Source organism: Octopus bimaculoides, chromosome Z (genome assembly GCF_046866305.1).
Source record: "Octopus bimaculoides isolate indiv1 chromosome Z, ASM4686630v1, whole genome shotgun sequence".
Lineage (NCBI taxonomy): Eukaryota > Metazoa > Mollusca > Cephalopoda > Octopoda > Octopodidae > Octopus > Octopus bimaculoides.
In genome coordinates, this window is record NC_142944.1 from 37,427,226 (window position 1) to 37,443,442 (window position 16,217).

Genomic DNA, 16,217 nt, shown 5'->3' on the forward strand with positions numbered 1-16,217 from the left:
AGTTAAAGCTGGTTCTCCGGTACCTGATTCTGAAGCACCAAATGCTCCAGCTAGTGGTAATAATGGAGATAGTCCTGCTGCTACAAATGGCACACCATCAACACAGGTATTTTTTTAGTAATTTGCACAATTATTAGTTTGGTTTAGGTGTGTGTATGTTTGAGGCACAGGCATGGTTGAGAAGCTTGCTTCCCAAGCATGTGGTCTCTGGTTTAGTTCCAGTTAGTGGCACCCTGAGCAAGTGTCTTTTACTGTACCCCTGGGCTGATCAAAGCTTTATGAGTAGATGTGTGAGTACACACCCTTTTCTTGACAGCGCATGATTATTGTAAACAAGCATCACCATCATACAAGCAATGTTGCTTGCTTCTAGTCTTCCATGGAAACACATTTGGCCATGGGGAAATATTACCTTATTTAAAAACAGGTAAAAGTTGACAGGAAAGGTTTCCATTTGTAGAGAATCTGCTTTAACAAATTCAGTCTGCCAAAAGCCAAAAGCAAGCATGAAAAACTAGACATTAAATTATCATTACAATGATGTTTGATAATTAAGTCAATGATTTCAAAATAAATATTCCACATAAATTCTTGTTTTTGATCTCAATATTCAGATAGGTGGCAAAAAGACTTCAAATCTTTCTGAGATCAACTTTGCCTTTTGTCTGTCTGGGGTTGTTAAAATTAAATACCATTCCAGGGCAATAGATTCGCCGAATCATTAATGTTGGTCCAAATGTTTTACAGTATTTGTTCTATCTCTTTATGTTTTCGGTACTCGGGTAACTGTGGTGAACTTCTCTCTATCTGGATGGCCAAATGGCATCTGGTAAAAAAATACCTGAAGACAACAAGAAACTACCTGAGGGACCAGCAATCAAGTTGACAGCAATATAATAGATAAAACAATCAAGGACATGAAAGAAGAGAAAGCTGCAAGTCCATTAGAGATGGTTGCAGATATAGTTAAAATATCTGGTGAGGTAGGATGCATGATTATCACCCAGATGGTTAATCAAGTTATTCAGAAGAGAGTCATATTCAATGATTAGTGTAACAGTATCACGATAAACTGCTGGAAAGACTAAGGAGATGCTTTAGGGAGAGCCATAGCAGAATTGATTCGTGATACCACAGCCTTAGAGCAGATGCAGTTTGATTTCATGTTTGATTTTTACTGAGGTAACTTGGCTAAGAGTAAACTTTTATTCCTGGTTTTTGTTAATTTGGGAGAGGTGTTTAACAAGGTACAGCATACAGTAATCAAGTGGGTACTAAGGAACTCAGTGTTGATGAATAGCTTGTGAGAGCTGTACAAGTAAGTAAAGTGAGAGTCATCAATGACTTCAGTGAGAAATTTGGTGTGAGAGTTGGAGTCCATCAAGGTTCAGTTCTCAGATCCCTCCTATTCATCAAAGTTCAACAATCCATCACTGAAGAGTTTAGGACTGGCTATCCATGGGAACCCCTACATGCTGATGATCTAGTTCAAGGATCAGGGAGCTTTTTTTTTAACCAATTACCCCAAAATATATTTATTTGCACCAATATTGCCCCTTTGATATGAAAGGAAGAAAATCAAGGATTCTTTGAATTCAAAAGGTTTATTGAATCTATTTACAAGTCCATTATTGGACAGATGCGATGTCGGCAGAAGAAAAATTTCTGGTGTAACAAAGAACATGTTTTTTATGTAATTTTGCTTATGTCTAATGAGTCCACATTACCCCCAAGAGTTTCGTTTTTACCCCACTTGGGGTAATTTATCCCAGTTTACTGACTCCTGATGTAGTTCTCATAGCTTAACCAAAAGTGGTATTAGAGTTGAAGTTCCAGGCATGGAAGCTAAACCTAGAATTGAGAGCTCTTAAGATAAACTTAGTAAAGATAAAGGTTTTAGTAAATATGAAAGATGACAGGACCCTAATATCTTCAGGAAAATTACTTTATTTGATTTTCAGAAAAAGAGAAGATATAACTATGTATGCTGAACCAATGTAAGCCATAGACACATAATAGTTGTAGGAGAATCACAGGTAGCCTAGTTGAGAACATCAGCTTCATATCTGATAGATGCACTGGAGCAGTTCAACATATTGGACTGTCAACATATTGGAAATAGACACTCTTGAATGCTTGGATGGCTAACTTTAAGTAGTTGGAATTTAAATTTAGAAGTTGTGCTATTATCAACATGTGTTTTATTGAGTACATATACAGAGCATATGTACATGATATTCCTTCTCTGGCACTGGTCATTCAAGTAGACATAGAAATTTATTTCTATAATTAAGCTGGAGTGCTTATTGCTAGATTCCTTGAACCAAACTCTTGTATCTTACACACATACACACAATTTATTTTATTTGTTTAGTCTGGATGAAGCAGCAGTGCTTGTGAACTGTGTAGGCCCATTGCAGCTGATGCTATTAATGCTGTTTAAACTGCTTCAAGTTGACAATTAGCACATACAAAAATGAGGATTCCAAAGGGATGGTGTTCTTGGGAGGAAAGACTAGACATAATTATTAGTTAGGCCAGAGTTGTGGCACAACAAGGATGATGAGAGGGGGGAGAGATGAACTAGCTCCAAGGTGTAGGGGCCATCTTAGAAGCAGTAGAAACAGCACGCTTGTTGGACAGAGGCTGGAAAGTAGTTGTCACCAGAGATCTACAGTGATAATGATGTTCAGCATTTGGAATAAATAGTCAATTGCAACTCATGTTTGGAGAGTGTATGATGTAGTGGTGATTTCTTAATGAGTAATGCTTGAGAGGGTTCTTTTTGTTTTTTGCCACCACCCCCTCTCCTCGTCTGTGTTCAGAGACAAGATTAGCATGACCATACCACTTGATAATAATATCAACATATCTCCCATGGTGTCAAGACGTTTGATAGGAAGAACAAATTTATTTTTGTGAAAGAGTGTTAGGGAGGAGAATTGAATAATAGGAAGGAAAGAGAAGTGTCAGGGGTAGTGAGAAAGTCAATGGGATGGTTAGAGTAGGAAGATGTTCTGGGTTTTGTATGGGTGAGTTGGAATATGGCAAAAGAGTGATATAGATCAGGGGTTTTCAAACTTTTTGACTTGTGGACCCCTTTATATTTCAGGCTTTACCTTAGGGACCCCCTTATAAACGCTTATGAAATTTATACATAAATATTTGCTTAAAATAACATATATTTTTACATTTATTTATTTAACAGTATTTAACAAATAGGTTTATTGTCAATTAAAAGATTTCGATTAAAAAACATATATAAAATCAAATTGCCCATAAAAAGTATTTGCTGTCCACGGACCACAGTTTGAAAACCCCTGATATAGATAATAAGAGTCAGAACATACCCTTGTGGTAACATGTGTAAGGAAGTGAATAGAACAGAATGCAGTGACAGAAGAATCAGAAAGGATGGTTAGTAGTTGTGTATATGAATGAGAAATCAAGGGTTAGAATGGAAGTAGATCTAGTCAGAGGTAAATAGGGATTGATAATAGTGATGAAAGAGGGTGATGTTAACAATGACAGTTGGATGTCAAAAGAATTACAGAGGAAGTGATGACTGACTACAGAAATGGTGATTATGTATAATATGTGGAATGATACAACAGAAGGAAGAGTGATATTGAGACAAAGTGGGATAAAATAACAAGTGCTGACTCGACAGGATTGTATTGAGCATGGAACCCAAATGTCTGCATGCACATACTTTCGGCTTCTATCTCTATGATTGTAATATATATGCATATATGTGTGCATTTCATGTATCCCTGTTATCTGTATGTTTTCTTCTTTTGCAGCCCATCACAGCATTAGGGGCCAACAGAATTCCTCTCAAAGTTAAAGATAAATTCAATGAAAAAATTACTGCCAAAGTTAAAGCTGTTATGGAAAGGTGATGAGAAACATTTTTTTTTCTTTATTGTTAAGTTCATTATATAGTATTAACACAAATATTTTAAAGCTACCAACTTATGATTTCCACAATAGGGGTTTACATGTAACATTTTCTGTTTGCAAGATGAGTTAAGAAATAACAATTTTGTTACACAACCATAATCAAAATTGCTGGTTTAAAAAAAAATTTTTTAGAACCTCTGCTAGTCCAACTTTGGAATTTTGTCATTCATTTTGACAACAGCTATTGCTCAACCTGATTGATGTGTGTGTGTGTCAAACCTATGCCAGCGTAGAAAATATGTTAAATGATGATAGTGATCATATATATATATATATATATATATGTCAAATAAGAAAATAGAGAGGATTATCAAGCGACAAACATCAGCCTGTAAACATTCATTTGGATCTATTTATTTATTAATTACAATCATATGTATGAGTAATCAAAATAAATAAACATGTAAATAAATGAATAGGCGCAGGAGTGGCTGTGTGGTAAGTAGCTTGCTTACCAACCACATGGTTCCAGGTTCAGTCCCACTGCGTGGCACCTTTGGCAAGTGTCTTCTACTATAGCCTCGGGCCGACCAAAGCCTTGTGAGTGGATTTGGTAGACAGAAACTGAAAGAAGCCCGTCGTATATATGTATATATATATGTATGTGTGTGTGTGTATATGTTTGTGTGTCTATGTTTGGCCCCCCCCAACATCGCTTGACAACCGATGCTGGTGTGTTTATGTCCCTGTAACTTAGTGGTTCGGCAAAAAGATACCCGATAGAATAAGTACTAGGCTTACAAAGAATAAGTCCTGGGGTCGATTTACTCGACTAAAGGCAGTGCCCCAGCATGGCTGCAGTCAAATGAGACTGAAACGAGTAAAAGAGAATAAGAATATTCTTATACATTTATTTATTTATTTACTTTGATTACTTATGCATATGATTGTAATTAATAAATAAATAGATCCAAATGAATGTTTACAGGCTGATGTTTGTTGAGTGATTATCCTCTCCATTTTCTTATTTGCTTCATAAATTCTGGGTAAATTTCTGCTTTACCCCAAATCATACCTATTATTCAATTGTGTTACTGCCCTGCAACAGTAAGCACTTGAATATAAATATGTAGGTATACATCCAGTAGTATATGGGATATTTATTATCCCTTAGATGGTTGTTTAACTTCTAACTCATATATATATATATCATCATCATCATCATCGTTTAACGTCCGCTTTCCATGCTAGCATGGGTTGGACGATTTGACTGAGGACTGGTGAAACCGGATGGCAACACCAGGCTCCAATCTAAATTTGGCAGAGTTTCTACAGCTGGATGCCCTTCCTAACGCCAACCACTCATATATATATATATATATATATATATATATATATATATATATTCGCCCAGGTGAAGAGGATTGCCCTGCAAGAGTCTTGTACTGGCACCCCATAAAAGCACACACTGTAAAGTTGTTGGTGTTACAAAAGAAACCATAGAAACCAAGCCAAATTTGACTGGAACCTGGTGCAGCTCTCTGGCTTGCTAGCTCTGGTTAAACCACCCAACCCATGCAAGCATAGAAACAGAATTAGTAGGAGGAGGATGGATATACACACACACAAGAAATATTGGTGGATACTCAAAACTGTTACCTACGCTAACAGAATGAATTCAAGTTACCATTCTTCAACTCTCAAACATTTGACAATTTTAGTGCTGCTGTAAATATGGGTAAAATATTCCACTCTTTGGTACCTATTTGCAGTTACGTGGACCGGTCTATCACGAGTCAACAGTGAAACACTTTCCATGACCAACACACTTAACTGTCAACACTCCACATAACTGTAAGCAGGTAGCATAGTGTAAAATAAGTAATGTCTCTGTGAACAAATACAGGTATATACATATATATATATGTGTGTGTGTGTGTATAATGTATTTTGATTATTATAATTTTAGGGAGATGGTGGAGAAAAAGAAGTTATTTCCTGGAGACAGGTAAGTTTCAAAATTTACTTATATTGTTTGAGATGTACAAGCTTAGTAAAATTGTGCATGACATAAACATTATTTTTAATTAGATATGTTGATGTATTGATACAGAGTGGTGTTTTGTCTAAGGTTCAACACTTTAGTTATCATAATACTAATGGTGTTAAATATGTTGATGTATTTTTAGAGTGGTGTGTCTTATCTAACTCCATTAATATATAACTAAAGTGTAAATCTTAGATATGTTGATATTATTATTAAGTGGTATGTCTTGTCTCGATATGTAAGTGTGTTCATATGGATTGGAATGTTTTGTATTTACATTTAGAGCAATATATTTTAGACAAAACACACCTTTATATAATGGTGTTAGATAATATGTAATTCAACAATTAATATTTTTGTAAAACATTTACCCTTTTTTTTTTCACCCAGGTTAACTCCATCATCATCATGCTTAGAAGAAAAGAAAAATAGATTAAAATCCACACTTCCAGTGAAACGAAAATTTGAGGGAGGTGGTCGTGTTGGTAGACCTCGTAAATACCCATTATTAAATTCAGCTTCATCACAATCACCGAACTCAGTAAGATTATTCATTAATATATTTTCATTCCTAATGATCTTTTATATATATATATATATATATATATATAATTTTATAACACTACTATCAACTTTAGTCTTAAGTCAGCTCTTCAGACTAAACACTTTGACTGATGGTGTTTTGACCATGACTATCTTGTCCTGTTGTCCTGCTTAACCCTTTAGCATTTAAACCGACCATAACCGACCCTAATATTCTGTGTTTTATGCTAAAACTGACTAGATCCATCGTTTCACACCTCCCCTACAATGTCTTTCTAAAAATATACAATACCATCATTGAAATCTTGAGGCTGTAAGACAATGCAGAATTAATTCAAAACAATGTGAATAAATAAGCATTATATTTCAGAAAGAAACCTGAATGCTAAAGATCACTGATGTGGCCGATGACAGTACCACTTGATGGGCACTCATGCCAGTGGAATATTAAAAGAAGCATATCCGAGCATGATTGTTGCCAGGGCCACGGATTGGCTCCTGTGCCGCTGACATGTGAAAAGCACCATTCGAGTGTGATCGTTGCCAGCATCGCCTTACCGGCACATATGCCGGTGGCATGTGAAAAACAACATTCTAGCGTGGTTGTTGCCAGTGCCGCCGGACTGGCCCCTATGCAGGTAGCACATAAAAACTCTTTTTGAGCATGGTCGTTGCCAGATATGCCTGACTGGCCCTCGTGCCGGTAGCACGTAAAAAGCACCCACTACACTCTTGGAGTGGTTGGCGTTAAGAAGGGCATCCAGCTGTAGAAACCTTGCCAGATCAGATTGAGCCTGGTGCAGCCTCTGGCTCACCAGTCCTCACTCAAACCATCCAACCCATGCCATCATGGAAAGCGGACGTTAAACGATGATGATGATTACATATCTAAGACTACATTAACCCGTGTATTTGGTCCCTTTTTTTTGTTTTGAAGGAGATTTGTCTGCTTTTTCTATTGGAACAAATGACCAAGTAGTGGCTCTCATTGGCTTGTACAATATATTGTTGTTGATTTATTATAGAATATACGTTGTATGGAATGGTATACATTATTCATTGTTATAGTGTGATATATACATGCATTGTTATCTAGAAGTTTCTTCATTAACAGTTGTATTTCCTTTTTGTTTTTACAAATGGAAATGGTTAAGAGTCTAATACTGTGCAAGAAATCACATCTTCTGATGACATAATGATTCCCATGTTTCTTTCATTTCTGCTTTTACAGCCTGCTGGTAAAGAAGAATTAGGACATCGCCTTTCAACTGACACTGATCTTCATTTACCTTTAATAACTATACAGAAATCATTTAGTAAACAGGTAACTTTTTCTTTTTCCTGTTTTACACCTGTGAAATTTGACTCTGCGGCATATTGTTAGTATTTTTTTTTTTTTACTGTTGACATAGTTTATAGTCTTGTTTAATCTCTGATTGGACTGTTCTGTTGTCAACCATTATACATACGCCACTCAAATTTGTTCTAGCTGAGAACCACACTGTGCACTTTAGTATGCAATGGGGAAATGAATGCAGCATAATGTGACAATCTGGATGAATTGTACATTGACTACTCTAGTCTATTTCTGTATGACCATTGATTTTGTTTGCGTCTTCAGCAGAGGAAGACAAAGTGGACTGGGTCAGAGTGCACCAGTTTCTCTTCCTCTACACTTATTGTCAATGTTGTACATCCCAGCATGGGGTTTGGATTCTGTAAGTGTTATTGCAGTGATGGATTTTATATGGTTCTCCCGGCTCAGTAAGAAAGATGGTCTTTTCATGATGTTGTGATAGTAGTTTTCACTCTGTGGTCTGTACGTACAGTAAGCAGAGTTCCCCTACAACAGTTTATCATATTATTACATGGTCCCTTTTTACAGCTGGATGTACCAGGGCTTTGAATGACAATGATATTTTTGTGAGTATATGTATCCTGTGTGTGTGTATTTATTTATTTATTTATTTATTTATATATATATATATATATATACATATATATATATATATATATATATATATATACGGGGTTATTCAAAAAGAATGAACTGATTTCAGTATGCAATATTTTTATCAGGAAAAGCAATAGAAAACTCCAGCTAAGTCACAAGTATTTACTCACTATCAACTTTTATTTCCTGTCTTCAATGTGGCCACCACCTGCAGCATGGGCAACATCAATGTGATAAGAGAATTCCTCCCAGACCCTTATAAGCCTATCACAATCCACTGAGTTGATCGCTGTTGTTATTCGATGTTTAAGGTCATCGAAGTTAGTGGGTAGCAGTGGAACATAAACGCAATCCTCTAACCTCGGTGACCTTAAACATCGAATAACAACACCGATCATCTCAGTGAATCATGATATGCTGATACACGTCTGGGAGGAATTCTCTTAACGCATTGAAGTTGCCCATGCCGCAGGTGGTGGCCACATTGAACACTTGTCAGACAAGAAATAGAAGTGGACTGTGATTAAATACTTGTGACTTAGCTGGAATTTTCTATTGCTTTTCCTTCTTAAAATATTGCATAATAAATTTGGCTCATTTTTTAATAACTCTGTCTATTTACACACACGCATACACATGCTCACATATATATTGTTTCTTATCATTATTATCTTTTAACATCCATATATGTTCTGTGCTGGGTTGGACATACACGTTAAATGAGAATATGTATCCATTATTATAGAATGAATCTATATTTTGTATTACAATGTAGAGTCCAAGTGCTACTAACCTGGCAAAATGGAAGTAAAATGATGATGAATGACATGTCTATGTCTGTCTGTATGCCTAGAATATATATATAACCTAATGTTATCCTTATTGTTTCTGTGGCAGATTGGAGGACGCCTTTCAGATCACAACACCACAGTCATTGAAGTTGACAACAGCATACACTTTGGTCCTACTACAGTACACCGTGTACGGTTACAGCGAGGTGGTACGTCATGCTGGGAACAGTTACTTCCCTCTCGTGCAGTCTGTGTTGCTGGTTCTAGGTGAGTTATATCCACTTTCTAAAAAAAGTAGAAATATAAAAATAATTTAAATTTAAAAAAAAAATCCATTCAGTGTGGAATAAGTATAGCTGTGTGGTTAAGAATTTTGCTTCCCAACCTCATGGTTTCAAGTTCAGTGTCATGGCATATCACTTTGGGTATGTGTAAATGGAAACTGAAAAACAGCCCATAGTGAATGTATGTGTGTGTAGGCATGAAAGTATTTGTGTCTCCTTGTCTTGACATTGCATAAAAGTTGTGAGTGTCGCTGTCGTACAATCAACAGTATTTGTTTCTCATATTCTATGTAAACATATCTGGCCATAGAGAAATATTACCTTGATTGGAAACAGGTGAAGGTTGGTGACAAGGAGGGCATGCAGTGTCTCAGTAAACTTCATCTGATTCATGCAAGCATGGGAAAGTGGATGTTAAAATGACAGAGATGATGTGGAACAATGTAATGGCAATATTTTAAAATCATTTGTGGGGTTTTTTCTTCTTTTTTCCACATCCTGTCTGTATGAATGTGTATGTGAAAGTTACAATTATTTAGAAGTAGAATTTATTTAGGTAACAAACAGTTCAGAATTGTTCCAGAAAGGAGTACTGTTGATGCCATCTCCTTAGTGGGACAAATGCAGGAGAAGAATTAACATAGAGTAAGCTTCTATACATATCATTCATTGATCTGGAGAAAGCTTTTGACAGAGTTTCACACTCTAATCTGATGATCGCTAAAGATACAAGGTGTAGTTCAAGTGGTTTATGAGGGTTTTATAAAGCGCAAGTGCATTGAGTTGAACAACAAATGAAGCTTGCAGAAAGGGTACATCATGGTTCGATTTTCAGCCCTTCCAGTCTAGTCTTCTAGACCATAACAGGAATTTGAAACAAGCTGCCAGAGAGGACTCTTGTACACAATGACTTGGTTAAATCTATAGAAGACATTTCAGGAATTGAAGCAAAATGTGGAAACACAAGGCCTCAAAGTAAACTTAGCACAAACCCAAACTTTAGAGCAAGTAGGAAAGAAGACAGAATTCTGAAAAGGAATAGATAGGAATTCTATATGGTTTACCGGTGTAAATTATGGACAAAATCTGTTTTGTTAGTGTTGCCACACTTTGTATGAGTGCGTGTGAGTACACACACATACACGTTTGTATGGGGTATTGTTGTACAGTGTTGTTTATTCCCACACCCTGCTGTTCCTACCTTATTACTACTCTTGTGCAAAATTTCATTAATAATTTTAGCACATATGTTTCTATATAGAAGAATCATACTTCATATTCTTTATCATGGCTAGTTTAGAAAGTGTTCTATTTATATTTAATAGAATGGGTGTATATACTTTTACTATTCAAAGAGAATTTTTTTTTTTATGTTCCCAATATGTTACAAAATCTTAAAAACGCATAGTTTTAGAATTTAGGTTACAACTGCTAGTTAGTCTACTGCAAACATACATACACCTTTGTGAAGCCACACATATGATAGACATGACTTATTTAAACTGTTTTACTGAGATTACATATCAAAGATGTATTATTTGGTAAAATGTCTTTATACTGGAATATTCTTCCTCTAAATATTCAACTGTAAAATGACAGTAAAACCAATGTTTTATCTAGCAACTCTTTGATTAATTATCTCCCAACCTTGACTTTCAAGTTTATTGAGATTTTTTCCCACCTCTCACGTATATTTAAGATTAATACATATACTTTGGTTTTGAAAGGCCCTTTAAACTCTTTATATCCAGTCTGCCTCATAAAATACATTTTATTTCTAGTCACGTTGCTTGTGTTGCATGTGAAGATTGTTCCATTACATTTTTCTCTACTGGTGGACGGAAAATGTTTCCAAGCCTTATTCTGAATTCACGAGTCTCTGTTCTGGATTGCAATGGTCCGTATGTTATGGCAATCACCCAGAAAGGGCGTTTGTATGTATGGTAAGTACTGGCTATAATCTTTTCCTTTTTTTCAAATTTTTCCTTTCTTTTCATTCATACACACACACACACACACACACACACACACACACACACACACACACACACACACACACACACACACATTGGGTTGGTAAAAAAGTTTGTAGCATTTTCTAAGTCAAATTCATTAGCAATATTTAAATAGTTGTACATATCTTTACTCAAGCACACATTTCCCGTTTTGTTCCACTACCTTTCACCATCTTTGGGGCAGCTTCATGATCCCATCCTCCCAGAACTTGACATCTTTCTGGGTCATGAACAGGACTAAGTGGTTTTTACACCCTTTCAAAATATGAAAGTTCCTCCCATTAAGAGAATTTTGCAAGGATCAGAATAAATGATAATCTGAAGGTGCAAAGATCAGGTGAGTACAGTGGGTGGGGGTAGGACATCCCACCGAAGCTGCACACATTTCTGCTGGGTCTACAAAGAAACATGCAGTCTGGCATTGTCCTGATGTAAGACTACACCCTTTCAGTTGGCCAATTCTTTAATCGGTCTAATTGGGAACAATAATAGTCCGAATTTAACGTCTGATTTTGTGGAAGTAGCTCAGAATATGCAATGCCCCTCCAGTCCCACCAGATTACTGAGCATCACCTTCTTCGGATATAAACCAGCTTTTGGAGAGAGTGATGGTGGTTTGTCTTATTTTCCCCCAGGACCTTTTTTTTTTTGTTTTATGCTGTAAATAATCCATTTATCATTATATGTGATCATTCTTTTCAAAAATAGATCATTTTTGTTTCATCTAAGCAGAGAATCACAAATAGAAATGTGCTTTAAGTTTTTTTCCTGTTAAGTTATGAGGCACCCAAACATCATTGCAATTCATGTTGCTGAGTGTTTTTAACGCTCACATGACATACGTAGAGAATCTCCACAATGTCTCACATTGTGCGACACGGATTATTTTTTATTAAAGTCTCGATTTGTTCATTATCAACCACTGTAGGCCTGCCAAGAACATTCACAATCTTCCAGGTCAAAATTTTCAAAATTACAAACAGTACTTTCAGCTATGACACCATCTCCATAAACAGCACATATCTCTTTTGCTATTTGTGCAGCGTTTTTACCTTTCTGGAAATAAAAGAATATTAACTGATGAAAATGTTTTTCATTTTCAATTTTATACATAGTAGGTCCAAATATCTTGTTGCAGAGTTTCAAGAAATTAAGAGTATTTAACAACAAAAATACATTTAGAGAAAATTATATCTTTGTTATAGATCTCACCTTATAAAACCGACAATTGTTTCTATTGCATCATCATATACATATATATGTTTATATAAAATATTAAAATTGATATTAATATCCTCAAAAATATATGTTAGCACATTATCAAGGCTGTCCAAAATTAGTGAAATTTGAATAGAACATCTGAAATATTACCTGCGAAGGAAAAATATGGTTGTGAAAGTGTTTTTTTACTTGACTTTTTCTTTTTCACTCTATGCTCTATGTTTCATTGCCATGCACATGTATGCATTTATACACTCACATAGTCCACAAATACAAACTTTCACACTACCAACCAAACAATCACACACACATACACATCCTCTCACAAATGTACACTTAGACACAACTATGTCCCCCCCCACCCAATCATGCATCTTGCAGTTTCCTCCTGTGTATTCAAACTGTTTTTTCCTTTATTTGTGTGTGTGTGTGAATGAATGAATGATGCACATGCAGTTTACATCATTATCATTATATTAATTTTTTTACAGGAATCTCTCTCAAAAATGTTCTGTAATCAGTAATGAAAATCTTAACATTATCATGAATGGTAAGGGATATTTTTTTCGTAGTTTTTTGCTTGTTGAGTTTTGTATTCTAATTACCCTGTCAGCCTCACCCACCTACTAATTTCATTTTAATATCAGTTGTATATAATTCCCATCATTCCATTACCTATCAGGGTTTTGAAACAACCAACTGTAGAGTTGTGAATGAGATGATGAGAAATTAATGGCTAGTAAAAGAAAATATCGCATTTAAATGCTATTAATGACATTTCACGTTTGTGAACAAAATTGCATTTTATTTAAGATTTTAAATAAAAACAATGGAGAAACTGTATTCCATTTTTAAAGAATGCCATATAGGTAAACTCAGCACTTCAAATTGTAGATATGCTCTGTGTGTGTATTGAGAGGTGGCGGTCTCATAATTTGCTGCTCAAGGTTTCCTATAACTTGTAGAAAGTAAGAGAAAAACCGTAAGATTCCACGTAAAACTTCAAATTTTAATAAAAGAAAACAAAAAACAAATCTTCCTTTTTTTTCAATATTATTAATTAGAAATGTAATATTTCTATTTAAAACTGTTTTATTTAAATAGGTCACGGTGACATATTTACAAATTGCATCACTTAAATGTTAAATATAATTTAATTTAATGTTAAATTATAGTTTTATAATATTAGCACGGAATTTTGTCAGTAAACAGGTTGTGGTTTCAAAGCAATGAAAATATTTTGACAAATTAAATTTAAATGTGGAAGTGAATCTAACAGTTTTTGTGTTTTTAAATGTCTTATAAACACCTTCCACGCTGCAATTGTTTTTGTTTCAGCACACGATCTCAAATCAGATCACTTGCTATGCAAATACATCTCCGTAATATAATATGATTGTTTTATGTAATTGACTAAATTTATTTTTATCACATAGTCGGAGAAATGAAGGGTTTTTCAGAGTGAATAAGAATGAATTCCGTGAAAAGGATTTCACATTTGATTGAAATACCATGAGCACCATGATAACATTTATATATAATGACATTACAGCTAATCTTTATCTTTAACTTGTTTCAGTCATTGGTCTGTGGCCATGCTGGGGCACTGCTGTAAAGGGTTTCAGTTGAACAAATCGGTTGCAGTACTTTTTTTTTTTTTTATTCTATCAGTGTCTTAGGTCGAGCTGCTAAATTATGGGGACATAAACATACCAACACTCATAGTCAAGTGGTGGTGGGGACAAACAAAGAAAAACACAGACGTATGCACACTCGAAGAGCTTCTTTCAGTTTCTGCCTACCAAATATACTCACAAAGTTTTGGACAACTTGAAGCTTATAGTAGAAGGCATTTGTCTGATATACCACATAGTGGGACTGAACCCAGAACCATGTAGTTGGGAAACAAACTTTTTACTACACAACCGTGTGAACAAAATCATATATTTATTTTAAACAGTGAAACAGACATTACATCATTAGTTTGTTGATAGTTTTCTTGTGACTTTTCTTGCTAAATTCCCTCCGATATTTGTGAGGGTGGAAGGTGCAGCAGGTAATAACAGGGTTCAGTTTCCTATCTTTTCTTTTATTTTACTTGTTTCAGTCTTTTGACTGTGGCTATGCTGGAGCACCGCCTTTAGTCGAGCAAATCGACCCCAGGATTTATTCTTTAGAAGCCTAGTCCTGCCAGTTCGTGTCGAGCCATCCAACCTATGCCAGCTTGGAAAATGGTAGTTAGGTGATGATGTTAATAAAAAAAATTAAAAAACCCTTTTGTACCTCAAACTTTCTGTAATGTTCTGATACCAATATAAGTTGAAAGGTAGTGAAAGTGGCTCTCCCATGGTGGTAGCATAGTTCTCAGCAGGTTCCCTGTATCTGATATAAAACCTTATGTTCCAAATAACTAATAAAGTGAATTGCCAAGTCATTAGAGCATCAGATAAATTGTCTTGCTGTATTTATTCTCGCTCCCTGCAGTCTGAGTTCAAATACTGCCATGGGCCACTTTGCACTTCAATCTTTTTGGAGCCAATAAAATATTAATCTTGTTGGGGTCAGTATTCTTCTCTTCTCTATATGTTTCTCTATTTTCCTGGAAGACATTGACAGAGATCAGGCTCGGCAAGGTCTAGATCAATGCCCAAGACATGCCATATCTTGATAACACCCTCATGGCCCCTTCAGGAATTGAGGGCCTGTGACATGATAGATATAGTTGTGTGTGTGTGTGTATATACACACACACATGCACACAATTTGATAAGTGCCATTCACAAAACTATCAGCCCTTGAGTCACTCTGTAAATTCTACTGATGAAAAATACTAATGTATATGTTCTCATGTTTTTAATTCTATTTATTATCATCACCATCATCATCATTCAATGCCTGCTTTCCATGCTGACGTGGGTTGGGAAGTTTGACAGGAGCTGGCCAGCTGGAGAGCTAGCTGAACCCCATGTCTACTTTGGACATAGTTTCTATAGTTGGTGCCCTTCCTAATGCCAACCACTTTACAGTGTGTCTAGGGTGTTTTTTATTTGGTACTGGCATACATGAGCCCACAAGATTAGGAATGCCCAGCTGAAGAGGGATGCAAGGATGACTACATATTTACTTAGCTTGACGTGTCTTTTCAAGCACAGAAAAACCTCAGAAGTCTAGGTCCCTTGTCATCCCCTTTGCGAGGCCCATCTGAAGATCCTTTCTCACCACTTTGTCCCACGTCTTCCTGGGTCTACTCCTTCCCCACATCCCCTCTTCAATTAGAGCCCAGCACTTCTTGATGCAACTGCCATCATTCTTATGTATTGCATGACTGTACCAGTGTAGTCTTCTCTTTTGCACACTATATCTGATGTCCCATATACCCAGTTTTCCTCTCAAATCACTTACACTTTGACATTACCTATCCAGTGGAGCATACTGGCTTCATTACTTTCAAGCTTTTAT

The 16,217-nt window shown here is 35.8% G+C and overlaps 1 protein-coding gene across 3 annotated transcripts in view; it reads left to right on the forward strand.

Annotated features, from left to right (window-relative positions):
• Positions 1-16,217, forward strand: part of LOC106882986 (protein HIRA) — an 84,284-nt gene that overhangs the window by 56,944 nt on the left and 11,123 nt on the right. For all 3 annotated transcript variants that reach the window (XM_089365191.1, XM_089365193.1, XM_089365194.1), the window contains 8 exons: positions 1-106; positions 3,804-3,898; positions 5,873-5,911; positions 6,341-6,491; positions 7,725-7,817; positions 9,345-9,505; positions 11,304-11,465; positions 13,250-13,308. The exon at positions 1-106 is cut by the window's left edge and continues 189 nt beyond it. In XM_089365191.1, coding sequence (XP_089221317.1) covers positions 1-106; positions 3,804-3,898; positions 5,873-5,911; positions 6,341-6,491; positions 7,725-7,817; positions 9,345-9,505; positions 11,304-11,465; positions 13,250-13,308 — 866 coding nt within the window. The remainder of the gene's footprint in view (positions 107-3,803; positions 3,899-5,872; positions 5,912-6,340; positions 6,492-7,724; positions 7,818-9,344; positions 9,506-11,303; positions 11,466-13,249; positions 13,309-16,217) is intronic.